Source organism: Centropristis striata, unplaced genomic scaffold, assembly GCF_030273125.1.
Source record: "Centropristis striata isolate RG_2023a ecotype Rhode Island unplaced genomic scaffold, C.striata_1.0 Scaffold_28, whole genome shotgun sequence".
Lineage (NCBI taxonomy): Eukaryota > Metazoa > Chordata > Actinopteri > Perciformes > Serranidae > Centropristis > Centropristis striata.
In genome coordinates, this window is record NW_026739044.1 from 138,515 (window position 1) to 162,298 (window position 23,784).

The 23,784-nt window shown below is 42.5% G+C and overlaps 1 protein-coding gene across 1 annotated transcript; it reads right to left on the reverse strand.

The window, feature by feature from the left end:
* Positions 1 to 12,248: 12,248 nt before the first annotated feature.
* Positions 12,249 to 21,185, reverse strand: LOC131968001 (deoxycytidylate deaminase-like). Its single transcript, XM_059328746.1, has 6 exons — positions 21,154 to 21,185; positions 20,329 to 20,425; positions 19,534 to 19,675; positions 15,524 to 15,640; positions 14,409 to 14,505; positions 12,249 to 12,553 (listed from the first exon to the last, which is right to left on the reverse strand). Exons 1-6 carry the CDS (start codon positions 21,183 to 21,185, stop codon positions 12,496 to 12,498), a joined length of 543 nt encoding a protein of 180 aa, XP_059184729.1. The 3' UTR covers positions 12,249 to 12,495.
* Positions 21,186 to 23,784: the final 2,599 nt, after the last annotated feature.

Below are 23,784 nucleotides of genomic sequence, written 5' to 3' on the forward strand. Positions count from 1 at the left end.
AAAAAAAGACAACAATGTTTGTTTAATGAAGATATTTTAACTAAAACAGGAGAGCAGAGTCGTGGCCATTTACAGTGAAGCGCGATTCAATGAGATCACACAGCACATCCGGTAGATTACAAAATAAAACAGATTTCAAAATAAAACACAGCGGATCGTCTTTTTCTGGCGAGATCTTTTACATGATCTTCGCCACAAAGTGATTATGTACATTCACTGAGTGAATATTAAGAAAATAAAACATATATTTCTCGCTAGAAATGTAATCAAAATCCATTTTTATGCAGAAACAAAGTCAAAATATTTATTTTTTTTCACTAAAGATGAGAGAAATGTCCGCCAGTGGAATGCCGTAAAACAAACAAATAAAAGTTTATTTCTCAGAATCGAAGGAGAAAAAAATGATACTGAGAGCCACAACATGAAGCTATTTTATTGTTGAATTATCAGTGAGACTTTGATGTGTTTGTGTTGAGAAATGTTGACGATGTCATTAAAAGAAATCCTTAAAATAGGGAGAAAAATACTTCCGTGCACAGGGTCCTCGGTTCTCCATTCAGATTGTCGCTGGCAGCGTCATGGAGGGCCGTGGTCGGGATATTATTGGAGTGAATAAACGGCTGTAAGCCTCTGCTCTAAGCGTTTCTCAGCGCCGCGAGCGGGTTTATATTGGAGTCAATTGAGAACCCAGAGCGTTTCACACAGACGTGGAAGGGTACCCTTTGCGCCAGTATGATACGTCTAGGGGTGTGACAAATCGTCGGTATATTACGCTTTGGGAATGAGAACGGGTTGGTGCAACTATGCCATTCAGAAAGTTATACATTTCTTTATTGTGTTTACAGGGACCGAAAGTCCGCTATTATCCGTTATTGTTATTTATAAATAACTGTTATTGTACTGTACTGTAAAATAAAAAATAGAAAATCACAAAACATATTTCCATGATGAATTATGCTCCGCTGCTTTTATGAAACTAAGTAGCGGCCAAATTCAGCCAGGATCAGTTAAATATTCAGGTTTAATCCACTTTGTGGCTTTTACTTACTAAATCGTGGACATAAAGCATCTTCTTCCATTTCCACAAACATGTGTCAGAGTGCTGATGTAGTGTCCTTCAAATCCAGCCGTTTGAGCATCCTTCCTTGACATTGGGACACAGCCAGAGACACAACAAAGACAAGATGGCTCCGCTGATATTCACAATGGTCCTATTTCAGCCTGAACACACCTCCTCTGATTGGCCAGCTCCACAGGTGGAAATCAGTTTTCCAGGTGGATCCCAATTAGCTTGTTAGAGGAGAGGCAGAAACACACACAAACAGTCCTATGGCACATAACAGTCAGTGTTGCAGCAGGGTCAGTGTTGCAGCAGATTCAGTGTTGACGCAGGGTCAGTGTTGCAGCAGGGTCAGTGTTGCAGCAGATTCAGTGTTGCAGCAGGGTCAGTGTTGCAGCAGATTCAGTGTTGCAGCAGGGTCAGTGTTGCAGCAGATTCAGTGTTGCAGCAGGGTCAGTGTTGCAGCAGATTCAGTGTTGCAGCAGGGTCAGTGTTGCAGCAAGCAGCAGGGTCAGTGTTGCAGCAGGGTCAGTGTTGCAGCAAGCAGCAGGGTCAGTGTTGCAGCAGGGTCAGTGTTGCAGCAGGGTCAGTGTTGCAGCAGATTCAGTGTTGCAGCAGGGTCAGTGCTGCAGCAGATTCAGTGTTGCAGCAGCGTCAGTGTTGCAGCAGGGTCAGTGTTGCAGCAAGCAGCAGGGTCAGTGTTGCAGCAGGGTCAGTGTTGCAGCAAGCAGCAGGGTCAGTGTTGCAGCAGGGTCAGTGTTGCAGCAAGCAGCAGGGTCAGTGTTGCAGCAGGGTCAGTGTTGCAGCAAGCAGCAGGGTCAGTGTTGCAGCAGGGTCAGTGTTGCAGCAAGCAGCAGGGTCAGTGTTGCAGCAAGCAGCAAGGTCAGTGTTGCAGCAAGCAGCAGGGTCAGTGTTGCAGCAGGGTCAGTGTTGCAGCAAGCAGCAGGGTCAGTGTTGCAGCAGGGTCAGTGTTGCAGCATGGTCAGTGTTGCAGCAAGCAGCAGGGTCAGTGTTGCAGCAGGGTCAGTGTTGCAGCAAGCAGCAGGGTCAGTGTTGCAGCAGGGTCAGTGTTGCAGCAGATTCAGTGTTGCAGCAGGGTCAGTGTTGCAGCAGGGTCAGTGTTGCAGCAGATTCAGTGTTGCAGCAGGGTCAGTGTTGCAGCAAGCAGCAGGGTCAGTGTTGCAGCAGGGTCAGTGTTGCAGCAGGGTCAGTGTTGCAGCAAGCAGCAGGGTCAGTGTTGCAGCAAGCAGCAGGGTCAGTGTTGCAGCAGGGTCAGTGTTGCAGCAAGCAGCAGGGTCAGTGTTGCAGCAGGGTCAGTGTTGCAGCAAGCAGCAGGGTCAGTGTTGCAGCAGGGTCAGTGTTGCAGCAAGCAGCAGGGTCAGTGTTGCAGCAAGCAGCAGGGTCAGTGTTGCAGCAGGGTCAGTGTTGCAGCAAGCAGCAGGGTCAGTGTTGCAGCAAGCAGCAAGGTCAGTGTTGCAGCAAGCAGCAGGGTCAGTGTTGCAGCAGGGTCAGTGTTGCAGCAAGCAGCAGGGTCAGTGTTGCAGCAGGGTCAGTGTTGCAGCATGGTCAGTGTTGCAGCAAGCAGCAGGGTCAGTGTTGCAGCAGGGTCAGTGTTGCAGCAAGCAGCAGGGTCAGTGTTGCAGCAGGGTCAGTGTTGCAGCAGATTCAGTGTTGCAGCAGGGTCAGTGTTGCAGCAGGGTCAGTGTTGCAGCAGATTCAGTGTTGCAGCAGGGTCAGTGTTGCAGCAAGCAGCAGGGTCAGTGTTGCAGCAGGGTCAGTGTTGCAGCAGGGTCAGTGTTGCAGCAAGCAGCAGGGTCAGTGTTGCAGCAGGGTCAGTGTTGCAGCAAGCAGCAGGGTCAGTGTTGCAGCAGGGTCAGTGTTGCAGCAAGCAGCAGGGTCAGTGTTGCAGCAGGGTCAGTGTTGCAGCAAGCAGCAGGGTCAGTGTTGCAGCAGATTCAGTGTTGCAGCAGGGTCAGTGTTGCAGCAAGCAGCAGGGTCAGTGTTGCAGCAGGGTCAGTGTTGCAGCAAGCAGCAGGGTCAGTGTTGCAGCAGATTCAGTGTTGCAGCAGGGTCAGTGTTGCAGCAAGCAGCAGGGTCAGTGTTGCAGCAAGCAGCAGGGTCAGTGTTGCAGCAGGGTCAGTGTTGCAGCAAGCAGCAGGGTCAGTGTTGCAGCAGGGTCAGTGTTGCAGCATGGTCAGTGTTGCAGCAAGCAGCAGGGTCAGTGTTGCAGCAGGGTCAGTGTTGCAGCAAGCAGCAGGGTCAGTGTTGCAGCAGGGTCAGTGTTGCAGCAGATTCAGTGTTGCAGCAGGGTCAGTGTTGCAGCAGGGTCAGTGTTGCAGCAGATTCAGTGTTGCAGCAGGGTCAGTGTTGCAGCAAGCAGCAGGGTCAGTGTTGCAGCAGGGTCAGTGTTGCAGCAGGGTCAGTGTTGCAGCAGGGTCAGTGTTGCAGCAAGCAGCAGGGTCAGTGTTGCAGCAGGGTCAGTGTTGCAGCAGGGTCAGTGTTGCAGCAAGCAGCAGGGTCAGTGTTGCAGCAGGGTCAGTGTTGCAGCAAGCAGCAGGGTCAGTGTTGCAGCAGGGTCAGTGTTGCAGCAAGCAGCAGGGTCAGTGTTGCAGCAGATTCAGTGTTGCAGCAGGGTCAGTGTTGCAGCAAGCAGCAGGGTCAGTGTTGCAGCAGGGTCAGTGTTGCAGCAAGCAGCAGGGTCAGTGTTGCAGCAGATTCAGTGTTGCAGCAGGGTCAGTGTTGCAGCAAGCAGCAGGGTCAGTGTTGCAGCAGGGTCAGTGTTGCAGCAGGGTCAGTGTTGCAGTGAGCAGCAGAGTCAGTGTTGCAGCAAGCAGCAGGGTCAGTGTTGCAGTGAGCAGCAGGGTCAGTGTTGCAGTGAGCAGCAGGGTCAGTATCACACAGGGAGCTGTGGCGGTGGCGGTTTATGTGACCATGTCCTCCTGCCGCTTGTTGAGGCGGACCTGGCAGAGCGAGACGGCGCCCACGGCCACAAAGATGGCGGCGGCGATGAAGCAGTTGATGCCAACTTGGTTGTACAAACTGTAGATGTTCTGAAGAGGATTAGATCTGCAGAGAGAAACAAACAAACCACATCTTCTCTTTTAGATTATAGTTACTAGAAGATTTATTTTCTTTTTGCACAGTTTACATGTTTAAAAGTCTCTCTGGTTGGTAGAGTAAACCAGGCGGCAACCTCCGGGTCTGAGCAGGGAGGCCAACCAGGAAGGTTTAAGGTGCCTTAAACTGCATTCTACCATAAATTCCAGTTTTGCTGGGGGAAAACATTTGTCCATTCATTTCAATGCATCAAACTTGATTTATTCCCTCAGAAATGTTTTTTAGGACAACACTATGGTCTCAATCACTAGTAAAAAATCTTCTTCTAGTGTAAATAATGGCCCCATTTAGAAGAAAATAGAAGATAAAGAATCGTATGATTTGGGGCGGGGCTACCTTTGATTGACAGGTCACTGACAAGGCGAGCCGTCACCAGGAGAGAAGCAGAACAATGCGTATCCATGGAAACATGTCAATAAAGTTATATATAACGTTATATAGATATAAAAAAGGACGTTTAGCGGTTTGGTCTCATAACTTTGAGCCTTTCACTGTATTTTCACTTAATGACAGTTTATTTGAACGTTTTGTTCAGTAAATGTCTTGTTCAGTGTTTGGTTGGACTAACAGACACTCCAAGGAGTCGCTGCTCAGTTTTCTGAGGTCAGAAACAAACATTTAGTTTTTGTTTTTTGCCAAAACTAACATCCCAGTTAATGCTGCTGTCATTTAACTGAAGAACTTCCTCTGTCCTCCTGTGTGTGTGTCAGCCTGTGAGCGCTGCTGCCCCCCAGCGGCTCAAACTAGGAACTGCTTTTATTATTTCATTCATGAATGATAAGGTGTACGAAAATTGCCAAATTTCCAACAACAACAAAAAAACAAACAAACAAAAAAAACTTGATGAATACATTAATATGTCATGAAAATATCTAATACAAAAAAAAAACTATTTAGGCATAACCAATTGATTAAATGTGATATAAATTGATATTTTGTTTTGTTATATTGTCTTCTTCATTTATATAATTAGTTTTAATACATAGGGGTATTAAAACGAACCTTTCTAATAATTTTTCCTTTTTTATTTGTTCATTATCGTATATATATAAATATATATATATATATATATATATATATATATATATATATATATATATATACATACATACATACATGCAAATATTCAATTCAATTATTCAATATTCATATTATACAGTCAATGGTCTAAACATTCACTTGTGACGTGCTCTCAAATAAATCGATAATGCTACCTGTACACCAGAAGACTTTGAAAAGATTTGGAAAAGACTCCTGGAAGACTATCAGCTCACACCTGCTCACATCTAAAGACAAGAGTTTAGAGTTTCTAGTCCCAGCCTAGTCTCACACTGAGATCCTACAAAGACTGTCAATCTTTCAGGGTCACTATGTTCAAGACTACAACTAGATTCTTTTAGCATTTTTTACCTACCATGCATTTTTTTTCCTCATCATGCTCTAAGTAAAAATTGACTAAATGGAGGAGAAGCAGCTTTTGGCTCCAGCTGCTCTAGTGTGTGACTCAGTGGTTTGTGTTGAAAAAAACAAAAACAATAAAAAGATGAATAGACGCCACAAAATGCCCCTCACAAAGCTGAAAAAGGGTTTCTGTTTTTCTGACATGAAAAGTTGACTATTTTACAGTAAACAAAATAGATATAAGGAAGAATAAAGGAAAGGAAAATTTATAAATGAATTCATGATATACATTTATGTCCTATTTAATTATGTGTTTAATTGAATATTTGTATTTATCAGCTCTTTCAACTCTCATTTAGTTAATCATACATTAATTATCGATTATTTATTACTTATTTATGTATAGGCCTACATTTATTTATACATTTTTACTGGGTCTCCTTACTGTTCTCTTTACTAAGAAACCGCGCCCCCAAAATCCCACTTGTGGTCGTAAATATATGACATCACTATATTTGTATTGAGGACTGAGCTTAATAACATTATTGTGATGTTCCTTTTTCCTGTCGAAGTGGTTCTACTGGCCGGTCTGGAACCGGGGACCTTTTCCCCGCTCATATATTGGTTGTTGATTGTGTTACATCACTGAGACTTGCGCCAAACCCAAGACTAGGAAAAGACTGATATGAAACAGAGCAGATTACTACCTTACACTTAACCATGGAGATGATGGGAGCGCCGTGACTCCAGTAAAACTCCCAGATTTACTAAAGACTTTCAGTTTTTAGTCTGGGACTGGGGAAATCGTTTGGTGTAAGCCCAGCATAACAAAATAATAAGAAAAGCACACTTTGTGTTCTCAAAATAACACAGCAAAAACACAACACACACACAGATATTGCGTGCCCAATGAGATGAACATAGTGAAATATAACATTCATGCACGTACTCATGCACGGAGCCATAACGTATCCACATTACGTGTGATCAAAAACACTATTTAACCATGTGAACACATTGGGCTCAGCAGCAGAGTAAAGGACACAATGCTATTGCGCTCACCTGTGCGCAATGCGCAGCTCTGAATGTACAGGGCGAGACGGCGTGGCTTGGCCTTGAACGCATTTATTATTTCATCGGAGTCCAGTTTCTCCGCGAGTTCTTTTTCAAACATGAGCAACGAAATGCTGTTAAGTCTCTCTGTGAGCATTGTCGCTCTGCTGGTGGATTTAATCTGTTCACAACTGAAAACAGGCGCTCCACAGAGCAACTTGTGACAGGCAGTGACAACAGAATACGCAGGAAACAGTTCATGTTGGGAAAAACATCTTTGTCACATGACTTCAATAAGGGACGGGAACTGATGTCCCCCGTCAACTTTATGCGTGATGAGTTGCCCAAACACAGTTCAGAGGCCTCCAAACGAAGTCCATAATGCCTGCACGGCGCGCGCCATGCGTCCAGCTGGTAAATTGCGTCAGACGCAGGCAGCAGGGAGGCAGCAGCCTTCATTATTCCATAAGAGTCACTCTGAAAACGGTTGTTCAGTTCGACCAGCTGTCTGTCAAGGATCACAATCCACAAGGAGTGCAAATCAGAATCACTCCTGATGGGTGCACACCTGCCCAGGTGTCGCAACGCATCATCTGACGGCAATTTTTTTGGGTACGCCAATGGTTCAAATGTTGCTTCTTTCTTTATATATAAATGCTGCCCTTACTAGGGTTTGTCATATTTAGTTCTTTTGTAATGTTTGTTATTCTTTTCTCATATAAATATATTTATTTCATAAAAAGATTGGCTTATTTTATTTCATAGGCTATATTTATTTAATTTTACCGTACAGTAAAGTGCATTTCATTCTGATCGTCTACAGTGAAACGTTCTGTAAGTTTGTGAGAAGATAACTGAGGTCCTCTAGAACAGCTATTCTCAACCTTGGGGTCCCGACCCCAATTGGGGTCGCGAGATGATTTCTGGGGGTCGCCAAATCATTTTGATCATTTTGTGTCTTTTTTTTGTCATTTTGTGTCTTTTTTTGGTCATTTTGTGTCTTTTTTGGGTCATTTTGTGGGTTTTTTTTGTCATTTTGTGTCATTTTGTCATTTTGTGTCTTTTTTGTAATTTTATGTCTTTTTTTGTCATTTTGTGTCTTTTTTTGGTCATTTTGTTTCTTTTTTTGGGCCATTTTGCGTCTTTTTGGTAAATTTGTGTCTTTTTGTGGTCATTTTTTGTCTTTTTGTCTTTTGTATATTATATAGTATCATAACATTACTAGTATTAATTGTTATAAATCTCTGAAGAATCTAATCATAGTGTACACACACCGGCAGTGGCCCTTTCAGAATTTCCCCAGAGGAAATTTTCTAGTTCTTATTGTTATTGTTTATTGTATTTATTTATTTTTTGCACTACCTCAGACCTGAAGCTTACGGAGCCCCTAAAGGGACATGGTGAAAATAAAAAAAAACTTTGGTATCTCGTGAGCACGAGAAACATTTCTCGTGAGCACGAGATAGTTTCTCGTGAGCACGAGATACTTTTCTCGTGGTCTCGCATGGTGTCTGTAAGAACACCCTCTGCATTGCAGCTTGTTTCTGTATGAAAATGACATTACAGGAGTTAGTTCGGCTATATTTTGACCTGGGGCTTCATTATAAGGACATTGCTGCTTTACTTGAAAAAAAACGACAGTTGTTTTCCCAAGATAACAATATAATTAATTTGAGATCTTGAGAAAACAAAACAATAGTGTAGTCCAGACGCGTAGCCAGTAATGTGACCGTAACCCGTGACTGTAATGTGACTGTAACCCGGCCTGTGTGGGATGAGCCTCTCCACACCCTGGGACTCTGCGTTGTGTTGTTTATGATGATGAAGGGCGGAGGAGGGACCAGTCGGACATGGGTGGTCGTTATATTGCGGCTCGGACCGCGTCGTGCTTTATTTCTCACAACGGCTGGCAGCTCAACCTTAAACAGTACAAGTAAACACTGGCTGAGACAACAGAAAGATTAAATTTCTGTTACGCATGAGCTGTCCGTGGTACTGAAACAACAATCGCCGTTAATGTGATAATTTTCTGTCTGATGCAGGTCTATGTTATGCTGTACGTTAACACTTTATCGAGCCTACTGATTGGGTTCATCTGTAGTCGGCACTTTGTGCAATAAAATGATTTATTGTGCCGTGCGATAGAGCCGATACGCATGTTTTGTCTTTCCTGTTGTATTGTGTACAGCCTTTATAGAGCTCTGTTGGGAGAGCGTTAACGTACAGCATAACATAGACATAGAAGAAAAACGTTGATATCTCGTGCTCACGAGATATCAACGTTTTTTTTTTTTTTTTCACCATGTCCCTTTAGGGGCTCCGTAGAAGATTGTTATCATAGTTCCAGTTTCTTTTTGCACAACTGTTTTTTATTATAAATATTTAACCTGTGGTTCTGTTCATTTTTACATGTTGCATTTTTCTTGTTAATAAAAATATTTCGATAAAATTTTGGGGTCTTTGTTTTTATTCTTGTGGTATCGAAAATGGTATCGAGTATCGAATATTTTCCTGAGTATCGGTATCGAGTTGAACATTTTAGTATCGTTACCACTCTACTCCACCCATCTCCCTGCTGGCCTCTGGCAAAACTTTCTGCAGCATCAGGTGCAGAACAGCCAGATTTTACACCAGCTTCTTACCCCACATCATCAGACGCTTGAACTCTCAAAAGACCCTCTGACACTCATACACGCACACATTCACCCTGACTTATCCGTTTCATCCACCCACTGAGATCCAATGCAACAAAAATTTGTTCAAATGTGCGTTGTTCATGTAAAGCTTGAATGACAATAAAGTCTATCTCAGTCTAATTTAAGTCTTAGTCTTCATTAAATAGTGTGTTGCTGGGTAGGAGCTTTAAAATATTTTTATTTACAATAGGGGGGCCCCATGACTTTCTACCAAATTTCATTAAAATCTGTTCAGCAGTTCCGAAGAGCTACCTGATAAACCAAAAAATAAGAAGGAATGACAACTATGTATTTCCCATTTAAATTCTAGTGCCCCTTCAATTGTTTAGCACTGAAAATGCCTTGCCAAGAATAATGAACACAGTGGAAAGTAGCTCATGCAGTCCAAACGTTTATTGACTTCAGCTGCACGGACAGCTGACATGGCTGAAGACGCAGAATTGAGAATTGTTTCCCGGTCACCTATGCGAAAGCAAACATGTACATATGTGTAGTAAACATACAGAAGTGAAGACAGCAACATTATCAGAAAACAATGTTAAAATGGTCATTAAAACTCAGATCCCATATGCTTACAGTAACATAAACATAGTGTGTAAAGAGAAGTGAAGGACAGCAGCAATGTTGGAATAATTGAAACATTCATAAAGCAGCTCTGTTGATCCTTTAATCTGCCAGATTACTGTTATTTTCTTATTTAAAACATTGGTCTTAGTCATAAGTGAACTATCAATGCCAGGAGCTGTAATCATTTAATACCAAAAAAATTAAAGTTTGAGGGAGGGCACGTCGGGCGCAGCGATGTGGGCTCAGTCCCTATGCGTACTACATGCCGTGTCTCCTACCACTGTGCTCGGGCTGGGTGTAAAACATGTTAATTGCTGTAGCCAGCAGGGGGCATCAGGGGCGCTTTCTGAAATATTGTTATTTAGAAGTATGTAGGGCTGGACTGTTATGAAGCATGAGAAGTTAGGATCAGATGGGACAAAGAATGGAAAATTTATAACGATCTCGTGTTTTATGGTGAGACACCATATTTTGCCGCCATGCCACGCCCACATAGTGTGACCGTCAGTAAAGCTTTCAATAACTTTAGATCCCAAAGGCCTTGTGATGGTACTGACCGAGTTTGAAGTTGATCGGGTAAAATCTGTAGGAGGAGTTTGTTAAAGTATGGGAGCTGGAAATGGGTAAAAACGATGAATGGTGCAATTTTCAAACCAAGATGGCGGACTTCCTGTTGGGTTTGAGGTATAGGTCCAAGAGGCTTTTTGGTGCGTCTCCACATGATTCATATGTGTACCAAATTTCGTGTCTCTACGTGAAACCTACTGCTCGGGCTAGGTGTAAAATATGTTTGTTCCTGTAGCCAGCAGGGGGCGCTATGACTGTGTATCAATATTGACTGGTGGGTGTGTTCCGGGCTGGACCCTAATCACGTGTGTGAAATTTGGGACAGATTGGACAATGTATGGTCAAGTTATGCAGTCTGTTGTTAGATGGCGAGACGCCATATTTTGCCGCCATGCCACGCCCACATAGTGTGAAGGTCAGTAAAGGTGTTGATAAGTTGTGTTCCCCAAGGTCTTGTGATACTACTGACCAAGTTTGAAGTCAATGGGATTAAATCTGTTGGAGGAGTTATGTAAATTATGCGACGTAGTCAATGAATGAAAGGGGGCGTGGATAAAGCATAAGGGGCGGGGCTTTATGAAATATTGTTATGTAGAAGTGTTAAGGGCTGGACTCTAATGAAGCAGGAGAAGTTTGGGCCAGATGGGACAAAGTATGGAAAAGTTATAAGGATGTTGTGTTTCATGGCGAGACGCCATATTTTGCCGCCATGCCACGCCCACATAGTGTGACCGTCGGTAAAGCTTTCAATAACTTTTGAGCCCAAAGGCCTTGTGATGGTACTGACCAAGTTTGAAGTTGATCGGGTAAAATCTGTAGGAGGAGTTCGTTAAAGTATGTGAGCTGGAAATGGACAAAAACAGCAGGAAATGGCATTTTCGAAGCAAAATGGCCGACTTCCTGTACGTTTTAGGGTATGGGTTCTTGAGACTTTTTGGTGCGTCTTCCCATGATACATGTATGTACCAAATTTCGTGTCTCTACGACATTCCTGTGCGAGGGGCTTAATTTTCTTGACTTTCAAGGGGGCGCTGTCATTTTGCCACGCCCATACCCAAGACCACCAGAATACGTAAATTTCATCAGAGATGTATGTATATTCCAAATATGATGAGTTTTGGAATATGATAAAGGCCCCAAATTAGCAATTTACTTTTCGGATAAATAAGAATAATAATAGACGGACCAATTACAACCGTTAGTGCTCGGTCCCTAATAAGATAAAATAAGATACAGCAGGATAAGAAAAGAGATAAAATAATAAAAAGCACAAGGCAAACATTGCGTAGTTAAAAAGGAAGGGCAGTAGGACCTACTGGTATTAACCCACATCAAGACGTACTGGTACTAACCCACATCAAGACGTACTGGTACAAACCCACATCAAGACCTACTGGTACTAACCCACATCAAGACCTACTGGTACTAAACCACATCAAGACGTACTGGTACTAAACCACATCAAGACCTACTGGTACTAAACCACATCAAGACGTACTGGTACTAACCCACATCAAGACCTACTGGTACTAACCCACATCAAGACGTACTGGTACTAACCCACATCAAGACCTACTGGTACTAAACCACATCAAGACGTACTGGTACTAAACCACATCAAGACCTACTGGTACTAACCCACATCAAGACGTACTGGTACTAACCCACATCAAGACGTACTGGTACTAAACCACATCAAGACGTACTGGTACTAACCACATCAAGACCTACTGGTACTAAACCACATCAAGAACACACTTTCTCAAATGTTTAAATCTTAAACACAAAGGGAGTTTTAAAAGAAAAAAAAGCAGCATTGAAAGACCTGCCCCAGCCACCGATAAAGAGTCAAGCATCAATTTACACTTTCTTGAATATCAGGTTAATTAAAATGCCAATGTCAAGCGATCCTTGAGTTTTCCTTTGAACAAAGCAGGGGGCAGGAAGACATACAGAAAAGAGGCATCAAAGTCTCTTTCAATCTTGTCAGTCTCCCTCTACGTCCCCGCCTCATTCAGGTGAGCAGTTTGCAGTTTACTCTTTTGGCTTTATATCAATGCGAATCTCAGAAGTCATCTCGGTCTCGAACGGCCTGCCAAAACACACAAAGAAACAACAACATCTGCATTAGTCGAGAACAGACAGGTGTGAGGACACACATGGAAAACACCATATAAAAAGGGTCACTTCTTAGTTGTATTATTTGGTCATAAGTTTTTGTGTTCCCCCATACCATTGTAAACAGAAAAGTGTGTGAGAAAAAGTGAATAAGACTAAGAATGGAAAAAAGAAACATATGGTGGCAGGGCAAATGGTCACCTATGATAAGGGAACTCTGCTGAGTTTATTGATGCCTCCCAAAAGACTCCACAACAAATGGTCAATGACTTAAAACATTTCATGAATTATAATCAGGGCATCAAATATAAAATATGTTACTTGCCAGCGGGCAGCAATGTGACTAAGGGTCAATATTGACATAGGGATGTGTTCAGGTTTGGACTCCTATTAATCATAAGAATTTTGGAGTGAACAAAGTTCACCATGCCACCACAGCAACATTCTCACTGACAATGCACAATCTTCAAACAAAGCATCATCAACACCTTAAGGCTTGTCCAACCATTTCTGATGTGAATCCAGTGAACAGGCAAACATGTCACTTCCTATTGGTAGCAGGGAGCGCTAAACTGTAAATAACTTTTAATCACAAAGGTCTACATGTTACACCTGCCGACCAAATGTTGTTTGTCTAAGTTAAACCTACTGCTGGGCGAAGTAAAAAACTGCATAAAATACGATCCTTGTTGCAAATTAGCCACACTGCCAGAACCACACATTTTAATATAAATGTACAATCTTTACAACAATGAATTGTTCTTCTTGAGGTTGTTATGACCCATTTTAAAGTGGATCTGGTGAACCAGCTGGTAGCAGGACATCACAATATAAAACATGTTACTTGATGTTGCCAACAGGATCATTATTGACATGTGGATGTGTTCAGGTCTCGACTCTCACCACGCACGAGAAAAACAGGGCAGACTAGATAATGTATGCTCAAGTTATATTAACTTCCTGTGTTATGGTGATACACCTTATTTCGCCGCGCCCACATACTATAATAACAAACTAAACAGTAAATAACTTTTCATCACAAAGCCCTTAAGATGGTACCGATGAAAGTTGAAGTCAATCAGGCTCAATCTCGAGGAGGAGTTTGTTACAGTACGGAGTCTGGAAATGGCCAAAAACGCCCAAAAATTGCTCATTCAATCCAAGATGGCTGACTTTTTGGCTTTTTCGTGCGTCTCCGTATGTTACATCCGGCAAATTTCAGCCCCAAAGCCACAAAAAACCCAATTAATTGACAGGAATGATAAAAAATATATTAAAAATTCCATCTATTCCAATAGTTCCTCCCGACGTCTTCAGTGCCTGCCAACACTAGCAGTAGGTGCTCAGGCCCTTAAAGTTAAAGAAAAAAATGAGTGCTGTGTGTTTTTTTACTGTGTAATGCACAGCAGCTGTCACCAGAGGTCAGTCTCTAGGCAGTTCAGATGAGAAACTTGGCAATTTACAGTACTTTTTAAACAAAAATCATTCTGTCCCAGTTTGGGATTAAATCTGATGATAAATGTGAAACAGCCAACAGGGACCAGGCTGTTTACCAGATGTTTATTTTTTAGATGTCCATTAAAATTGCAGTTAGCTGCGGGGGCTGCTATTCAGCAGTATGTATGTATTATATACATCTGGGACATTCAAAGAGACAGCAGGGGAAAGAAGGCATGTAGCCAGCAGAGGGGTGACAGGAAATCACAAAAACCGTCATAAAACCGTCAACTGTGTACCCCAGTGAAATGTATGAAAGGTATGAAGGTATGAGAAGCAGATACTGCCCAACCCTACTTTCACTTGTATGCCAAAGTAATGTTGTTACTCACTTAAGTACTACACCTGCCAGGTCGAGCATCCTTCTGGAAGCTATAAACTCATTCCGGTCTGCATACGCATCAGAAAAATAGACCACATCTTTTATCCCTGGACAGAGAGAGGGAGGGATAGATTATCAAGAGATGCAGAAGACAGGACTGGAAAATGAGGATCATTACTAGTCTCCTTAAAGAATCATTTCAGGCATATAACTACTAAATATTATATATATATATATATAAATAAATAAAACTACTAAATATTAGGGCTGTCAATTTTTATCTGTTCAAAATGTACCTTAACAGGATATATCTTTTTAGTTTGTATTATTCTTATCGACATGGGAGTGGACACATATGCTTGCTTTATGCAAATGCAGTTGGCTGATAGCAAGCTAATGTTAACTATATGTTAGCAAGCTAATGTTAGCTAATATCCACTTTTGTCTTCTTAGAAGTAATTTTTTTCAGTTTGTCAGATGGCAAAAATGTAGTTCTGGTTCTTTAACTTGTTGGTAGTGCATTTAACCACACAGCAGCTTTAAGACATCATACCGTTGTTTGCTAACAGACTGAAATGACGAGGAGTCCTTCAATACAAAATCTGGTGGAGCAGGGATAAAATGCACTCCGTCCCTGACTCAAAAGTAAATGACGCCCTCTGCTGTTGAAAAAGGGTTTTGTGATTCATTTTTCATCTCAACCGACTTAAATGGTCACACATTTGTATCGATTTTTAACTGTCTTGTGATGCATCCCTACATCCAACATGGAGACAGTGCCTCACCAGAACCTCACCGCACGTCACTGTTAACAATAGTGATATAATCTAGATATGATTAAGTAAGAGCTGTGGAATTTTAAATAATCCATTTTTGTCCTTTCTTACCCTCAGGTGTGCATAAACTACAGATTATGAGCTATGAACAAAAATGTCAAATAATTTGTTATCTGTATCGGCCGTGAGTATCAAATTATTGGTCATTGGCCGAAAATGACCAATAATTTGATACTCACGGTGTGTGTGTGTGTGTGTGTGTGTGTGTGTGTGTGTGTGTGTGTGTGTTTGTGTGTGTGTGTGTGTGTGTGTGAGTGTGTGTGTGTGTGTGTGTGTGGTCAACACCCACCGGACTGGATGATGAGCTTGGCACACTCGTTGCAGGGGAAAAAAGTCACATACATGGTGCAACCTTTCACATCAGCACTGTTCTTGTTCACAATGGCATTCAGCTCTGCATGGCACACTGTGGGACAGAGCGTTGACAGGGTCAATACAACAACAACATTGCAAGTTTCCTTGTTTCAGAATCCACTTAAGTTGTACACAGAGCTTTGGAGACAGAGAAGCACCACATACAAGGACCTGGCTCCAAGGATGGCTTTTGTTTTCTATGACACTGGAGAAATAGACCAGTCATAATTTTCAATCTATTCCTTTTATTTTCCTGCTAAATAAATCTACAGGAAAACAAAACTAGAAAATGTCCTCTGGGGAAATTGTGAAAGGGCCACCGGGGCTACTGCCGGTGTGTGTACACTATGATGAGATTCTTCAGAGATTTATAACAATTAATACTAGTAATGTTATGATGCTAGATTATACACAAGGAGCACACCTACAACAAGCATACAACCAACCACCTGTCCACTGGATCCGATACCATCCAATCTCCTTCAAACCATTTCCTCGGCAGTAAACCCCTCAATCACACACATCATCAACTCCTCACTGACGTGATTCCCACCACCTTCAATTGGGCCAAGGTGACTCCACTGCTCAAAAAAACATCACTTATTCCTACCATTCCTTTCAAAAATTCTGGAGCGCACAGTCTTGAACCAAGTGTCCGGGTTACTTTCTGAGAACAACTGTACGATCCAAATCAGTCTGGCTTCAATCAGGATTACTCTACTGAGACTGCACTCCTGACACTGTTAACCACCAAATCTTCCTCTCTTCACTCACAGAACTTGGTATTTCAGGTTCTGCCCTCCGATGGTTCGAGTCTTACGTAGCAGGGAGATCTTTTAAAGTATCTTGGAAGGGAGAAGTGTCCAAACTACAAAACCTTTCCATAAATAAATAAATATCTGAGTAGAGAAATATATAGATGGGTTTAACATAAACCAAATGGCACAATGACCCTAGGCTGAACTCATATTTGTTTGGATGAATAATTTCCATTTATATCTGATTAAGAAATGTATATGTTTTGCATGTTTTAAGTATAACTTTTCCTGAAACATTAAAAATATACCAAGGAGCCACTCTGATTTACGTGCCCTGGAGGCAGTGGGGAAAATATGTTTATTTGAATTTAAGTAGAATACTTATTTGTCCTCTATCCTTAAATTGAGCACTAAATGAGAAGGAAAGACACAGAAAAAACTGACATGAAGTGAAAGGTTAAGTATAATACTAGGCCTGCAAGCAGGACTGAACGGGACCGAGCAGAGTGGAGCCGTCGGGGGAGGCCACGTCGGGCTCAGTCCCTATGCGTACCAAAGGGCGTGTCTCCTACCACTGTGCTCGGGCTAGGTGTAAAACATGTTACTTGCTGTAGCCTGCAGGGGGCGCTATGACTGTGTGTCAATATAGACACGTGGGTGTGTTCCGGGTTGAACCCTAATCACATGTGTGAAATTTGGGACAGATTGGACATAGTGTGACAGGCGGTAAAGATGTATACAACTTTTGATCCCAAAGGCCTTGTGATGCTACTGACCAAGTTTGAAGTCAATGGGATTAAATCTGTTGGAGGAGTTATGTAAAGTACGCAACGTGGTAATTTTATGAAAGGGGGCGTGGATAAAGCATAAGGGGCGGGGCTTTATGAAATATTGTTATGTAGAAGTGTTAAGGGCTGGACTCTGATGAAGCATGAGAAGTTTGGACCCATTGGGACAATGTATGGTCAAGTTATACAGTCTCGTGTTTCATGGCGAGACGCCATATTTTGCCGCCATGCCACGCCCACATAGTGTGACAAGCGATAAAGATTTATATAACTTTTGATCCCAAAGCCCTTGTGATGGTACTGACCAAGTTTGAAGTCCTTTGGTTGAAATCTGTCGGAGGAGTTTGTCAAAGTATGCAATGTGGTCATTTTGTAAAAGGGGGCGTGGATAAAGCATAAGGGGCGGGGCATTATGAAATATTGTTATTTAGAAGGGTTAAGGCCTGGACTCTGATGAAGCATGAGAAGTTTGGATCAGATCAGACAAAGAATGGAAAAGTTATAACAGGCTAGGAGTAAAAGATGTTACTTCCTGTTGCCAGCGGGGGGCGCTATGACTGTGTGTCAATATTGACATGTGTGTGTGTTCATGGCTGGACCCTAATCACGTGTGTGAAATTTGGGACAGATTGGACAATGTATGGTGAAGTTATACAGTCCCGTGTTTCATGGCGAGATGCCATATTTTGCCGCCATGCCACGCCCACATAGTGTGACAGGCGGTAAAGATGTATACAACTTTTGATCCCAAAGGCCTTGTGATGCTACTGACCAAGTTTGAAGTCCATTGGGTGAAATCTGTTGGAGGAGTTATGTAAAGTACGCAACGTGGTCATTTTATGAAAGGGGGCGTGGATAAAGCATAAGGGGCGGGGCTTTATGAAATATTGTTATGTAGAAGTGTTCAGGTCTGGACTCTGATGAAGCATGAGAAGTTTGGATCAGATCAGATAAAGAATGGAAAAGTTATAACAGGCTAGGCGTAAAAGATGTTACTTCCTGTAGCCAGCAGGGGGCGCTATGACTGTGTGTCAATATTGACATGTGGGTGTGTTCATGGCTGGACCCTAATCACGTGTGTGAAATTTGGGACAGATTGGACAATGTATGGTGAAGTTATACAGTCCCGTGTTTCATGGCGAGATGCCATATTTTGCCGCCATGCCACGCCCACATAGTGTGACAGGCGGTAAAGATGTATACAACTTTTGATCCCAAAGGCCTTGTGATGCTACTGACCAAGTTTGAAGTCAATGGGATTAAATCTGTTGGAGGAGTTATGTAAAGTACGCAACGTGGTCATTTTATTAAAAGGGGGCGTGGATAAAGCATAAGGGTCGGGGCTTTATGAAATATTGTTATGTAGAAGTGTTAAGGGCTGGACTGTGATGAAGCATGAGAAGTTTGGACCCATTGGGACAATGTATGGTCAAGTTATACAGTCTCGTGTTTCATGGCGAGACGCCATATTTTGCCGCCATGCCACGCCCACATAGTGTGACAAGCGATAAAGATTTATATAACTTTTGATCCCAAAGGCCTTGTGATGGTACTGACCAAGTTTGAAGTCCTTTGGTTGAAATCTGTCGGAGGAGTTTGTCAAAGTATGCAACGTGGTCATTTTGTAAAAGGGGGCGTGGATAAAGCATAAGGGGCGGGGCTTTATGAAATATTGTTATGTAGAAGTGTTAAGGGCTGGACTGTGTTGAAGCATGAGAAGTAATCTCGTGTTTTATGGCGAGACGCCATATTTTGGCGCCATGCCACGCCCACATAGTGTGACCGTCTGTAAAGCTTTATGCAACTTTTGATCCCAAAGGCCTTGTGATGGTACTGACCAAGTTTGAAGAGAATTGGATAAAATCTGTAGGAGGAGTTCGTTAAAGTATGCGACCTGGAAATGGCAATAAACAGCAGGAAATGCCATTTTTGATCCAAGATGGCTGACTTCCTGTATGTTTTAGGGTATGGGTTCTTGAGACTTTTTGGTGCGTCTTGCCATGATACATGTATGTACCAAATTTCGTGTCTCTACGACATTCCTGTGCGAGGGGCTTAATTTTCTTGACTTTCAAGGGGGCGCTGTTGAGTCATTTTGCCACGCCCATTCCCTGGACCACTAGAATGTGTAAATTTCAGTGGAGATCTATGTATATTCCAAAAATGGTGCGTTTTTGAATATGATAAAGCCCCCAAAAAGGTGATTCATTTTTGGGAAAAATAAATAAACGGACCAATTACAATAGGGTCCTTGCACTGTTAGTGCTCGGTCCCTAATGACAGGTCACCTGCGACTCAGGAACATAGTGTGTGAACCCATGCACACAGATGCCTTTAAAATTGGATTATGTTCATTCAATAAAGGAAAAAGCAAAAAGTGTGTGTACATGCACTCCTACCATAAAGGTATTTAGCGTCAAGCTGTGTCTTATCCTTCGCATTCCTGGCCCATGGCAGCTCGCCTTCCGCAATGCCATTGGGCATATCATTGTGCCCAATGCCAACAATCTTCTTCTCCTGGTTCACTATACACGCCCCCACCTGCAGAGAGGGAGAGAGGTTCCACAGTTTAGTAAAGCTGTTATTTTTTAAAACATCAAGAAGTCCAGAGTATCATGAAATAATCCAAGACCAGATGCAACTGTCCACTACTTTTAGTCACACAGTGTCAATGATTGGACATGAATAAAATCCCTTCAAATTCTGCTTGCTTTATGGTGTACATCATGGACTTCTATACATTCTTGGTTAATATGTAAAGATGAAGATCTATTTAAAAGTGTTAATCTGTGTTCATTTCAAGAATTAAGAACTTGGGTTACTCTAACAGCATCTTTGTATTTTGTTTACTCGTGGTAAGGCCTCACTGGGCCTCTCCCCTGTGTGTGTCTAACAAAATGGCCGACCAAGGGCAGACAAAAAGTTAATCAAAATGGCGGAGTCCTTTTGTTCTTGAGAGAGCAATAGACCATGCTGACAATGAAAACCTATGTATTTGTAAAAGCCAATTTAAAGTATATTTTATGTGGATTAGTGTGTGAGCAAATCAAAGGAGTTATTAAAGTTAATTTACCTGTATGACTTATTGTCTGTAGAGTAAGATTAATTAGGGCCTCGGGGCAATCGCACCGAGCACTGGTCCATACAGCAATAGCCACACACACACACACACACACACACACACACACACCTACCTGTGTATTTGGGTCTTTGCTTCTTTTGGCGGCGAGGACGGCTGTAGCCATAAAGAAGTCATCATATTTCAGGTAGTCTTCCCTACCAGTTGTGCTGCTATGGAGAAACACACAAAAATACAGGGGATGTAAAGTTGGATTTTTCTTTTAGATCACATAACCTTAAAACAATTTTGGACTTGAATTTTTTAGAACCCGCCTGTTTACTAGGGATGGTAAGAGTCACCTTCTGAGCCCTGTACTACGAAGCGAGTTCAACACACCCAGGATATTTTCTTGTGATCTAGCTTCACTAAGCCTACCAACCACAGTAATAATCGGCATTCATCACTCATCAATGTACAATTAAAATCACTTTTATTACCTGTAACAACAGAAGATTACACCCCCGCAGCTATTTTCCGCCTCTCGTGCTCCTGCATTGCTGTCGTACTGCTGTGATATGCCTTTTGTTAGGTTTCATGCCTCAGCTTGCTCTACGGCCCTCATACTTCCTCTTACTTTCTTTGCATCGCATCAGTGTACAAGATAGCCTATACATTATTAATCTTTTAATATGTTTGTTCTTCTGTGTTCTTATTGCTATCCATTTAATACGATCCTAAAATATTCAAAAAGGAACTCAAGGGATGGATCTATTATTTGGCAGTACTGATATTTTACTTGCCGAGGTAAAAATATTAGTATTGCCAAATGATGCATCCACCACTTTATTTTGTCTATGGATATCTAGGAGTCAAATATTTTTAGTTAGTTTTGAGTAGACATTTAGCACAGGACAGAGAGTATTAAAACTGGATTAGATAAAAAGTTTAAAGTAGTTACCTGTCGGTGCTCGGCTTCTGCGCTCCTGCCATAGTCTTCCAATTGTTGGTTTATTCGAGGTTTCCGATACGGCGTCACAGGAATAAGTGCTTGAACCAGGATGTGTCTTCCTATTTAAGCCTTACGGAGGACGTGACCATCCGTGCCATCCGTGCCATCATGCCACGTCAACACGGAAACGGAAGGGGTGTGTGTGTGTGTGTGTGCGTTAATTTACATAGCATTTTGATATGTAAAGTATTAAACACAGCATAACTCACTCCTGTTCTTATTGCACCTGTTAGGGAAGGACACCTGTATAATTCTCACTTCCAATTTTAGGGAAAAAACCTGTTTTATTAAAAAAACTACAACTCCCTAGACCTCTCGTTTTGTAGTTCTTCCCTATTAGGGTTGTGAAAACCTATTTCTACCCAATATATGGAATATCACACACTGTCTAATAAATAATTATACTGTATGTATATTATCTATGCTAAAAAAAGACAACAATGTTTGTTTAATGAAGATATTTTAACTAAAACAGGAGAGCAGAGTCGTGGCCATTTACAGTGAAGCGCGATTCAATGAGATCACACAGCACATCCGGTAGATTACAAAATAAAACAGATTTCAAAATAAAACACAGCGGATCGTCTTTTTCTGGCGAGATCTTTTACATGATCTTCGCCACAAAGTGATTATGTACATTCACTGAGTGAATATTAAGAAAATAAAACATATATTTCTCGCTAGAAATGTAATCAAAATCCATTTTTATGCAGAAACAAAGTCAAAATATTTATTTTTTTTCACTAAAAATGAGAGAAATGTCCGCCAGTGGAATGCCGTAAAACAAACAAATAAAAGTTTATTTCTCAGAATCGAAGGAGAAAAAAATGATACTGAGAGCCACAACATGAAGCTATTTTATTGTTGAATTATCAGTGAGACTTTGATGTGTTTGTGTTGAGAAATGTTGACGATGTCATTAAAAGAAATCCTTAAAATAGGGAGAAAAATACTTCCGTGCACAGGGTCCTCGGTTCTCCATTCAGATTGTCGCTGGCAGCGTCATGGAGGGCCGTGGTCGGGATATTATTGGAGTGAATAAACGGCTGTAAGCCTCTGCTCTAAGCGTTTCTCAGCGCCGCGAGCGGGTTTATATTGGAGTCAATTGAGAACCCAGAGCGTTTCACACAGACGTGGAAGGGTACCCTTTGCGCCAGTATGATACGTCTAGGGGTGTGACAAATCGTCGGTATATTACGCTTTGGGAATGAGAACGGGTTGGTGCAACTATGCCATTCAGAAAGTTATACATTTCTTTATTGTGTTTACAGGGACCGAAAGTCCGCTATTATCCGTTATTGTTATTTATAAATAACTGTTATTGTACTGTACTGTAAAATAAAAAATAGAAAATCACAAAACATATTTCCATGATGAATTATGCTCCGCTGCTTTTATGAAACTAAGTAGCGGCCAAATTCAGCCAGGATCAGTTAAATATTCAGGTTTAATCCACTTTGTGGCTTTTACTTACTAAATCGTGGACATAAAGCATCTTCTTCCATTTCCACAAACATGTGTCAGAGTGCTGATGTAGTGTCCTTCAAATCCAGCCGTTTGAGCATCCTTCCTTGACATTGGGACACAGCCAGAGACACAACAAAGACAAGATGGCTCCGCTGATATTCACAATGGTCCTATTTCAGCCTGAACACACCTCCTCTGATTGGCCAGCTCCACAGGTGGAAATCAGTTTTCCAGGTGGATCCCAATTAGCTTGTTAGAGGAGAGGCAGAAACACACACAAACAGTCCTATGGCACATAACAGTCAGTGTTGCAGCAGGGTCAGTGTTGCAGCAGATTCAGTGTTGACGCAGGGTCAGTGTTGCAGCAGGGTCAGTGTTGCAGCAGATTCAGTGTTGCAGCAGGGTCAGTGTTGCAGCAGATTCAGTGTTGCAGCAGGGTCAGTGTTGCAGCAGGGTCAGTGTTGCAGCAAGCAGCAGGGTCAGTGTTGCAGCAGGGTCAGTGTTGCAGCAAGCAGCAGGGTCAGTGTTGCAGCAGGGTCAGTGTTGCAGCAGGGTCAGTGTTGCAGCAGATTCAGTGTTGCAGCAGGGTCAGTGCTGCAGCAGATTCAGTGTTGCAGCAGCGTCAGTGTTGCAGCAGGGTCAGTGTTGCAGCAAGCAGCAGGGTCAGTGTTGCAGCAGGGTCAGTGTTGCAGCAAGCAGCAGGGTCAGTGTTGCAGCAGGGTCAGTGTTGCAGCAAGCAGCAGGGTCAGTGTTGCAGCAGGGTCAGTGTTGCAGCAAGCAGCAGGGTCAGTGTTGCAGCAGGGTCAGTGTTGCAGCAAGCAGCAGGGTCAGTGTTGCAGCAAGCAGCAAGGTCAGTGTTGCAGCAAGCAGCAGGGTCAGTGTTGCAGCAGGGTCAGTGTTGCAGCAAGCAGCAGGGTCAGTGTTGCAGCAGGGTCAGTGTTGCAGCATGGTCAGTGTTGCAGCAAGCAGCAGGGTCAGTGTTGCAGCAGGGTCAGTGTTGCAGCAAGCAGCAGGGTCAGTGTTGCAGCAGGGTCAGTGTTGCAGCAGATTCAGTGTTGCAGCAGGGTCAGTGTTGCAGCAGGGTCAGTGTTGCAGCAAGCAGCAGGGTCAGTG

Coding starts and splice junctions, on each gene's coding strand:
- LOC131968001 (XM_059328746.1), bottom strand. CDS start 21,185: ATGGCAGGAGCGCAGAAGCCGAGCACCGACAG. Junction 20,426..21,153: donor CAGAAGCCGAGCACCGACAG/GTAACTACTTTA, acceptor GTTTCTCCATAG/CAGCACAACTGGTAGGGAAG. Junction 19,676..20,328: donor GCAAAGACCCAAATACACAG/GTAGGTGTGTGT, acceptor CCCTCTCTGCAG/GTGGGGGCGTGTATAGTGAA.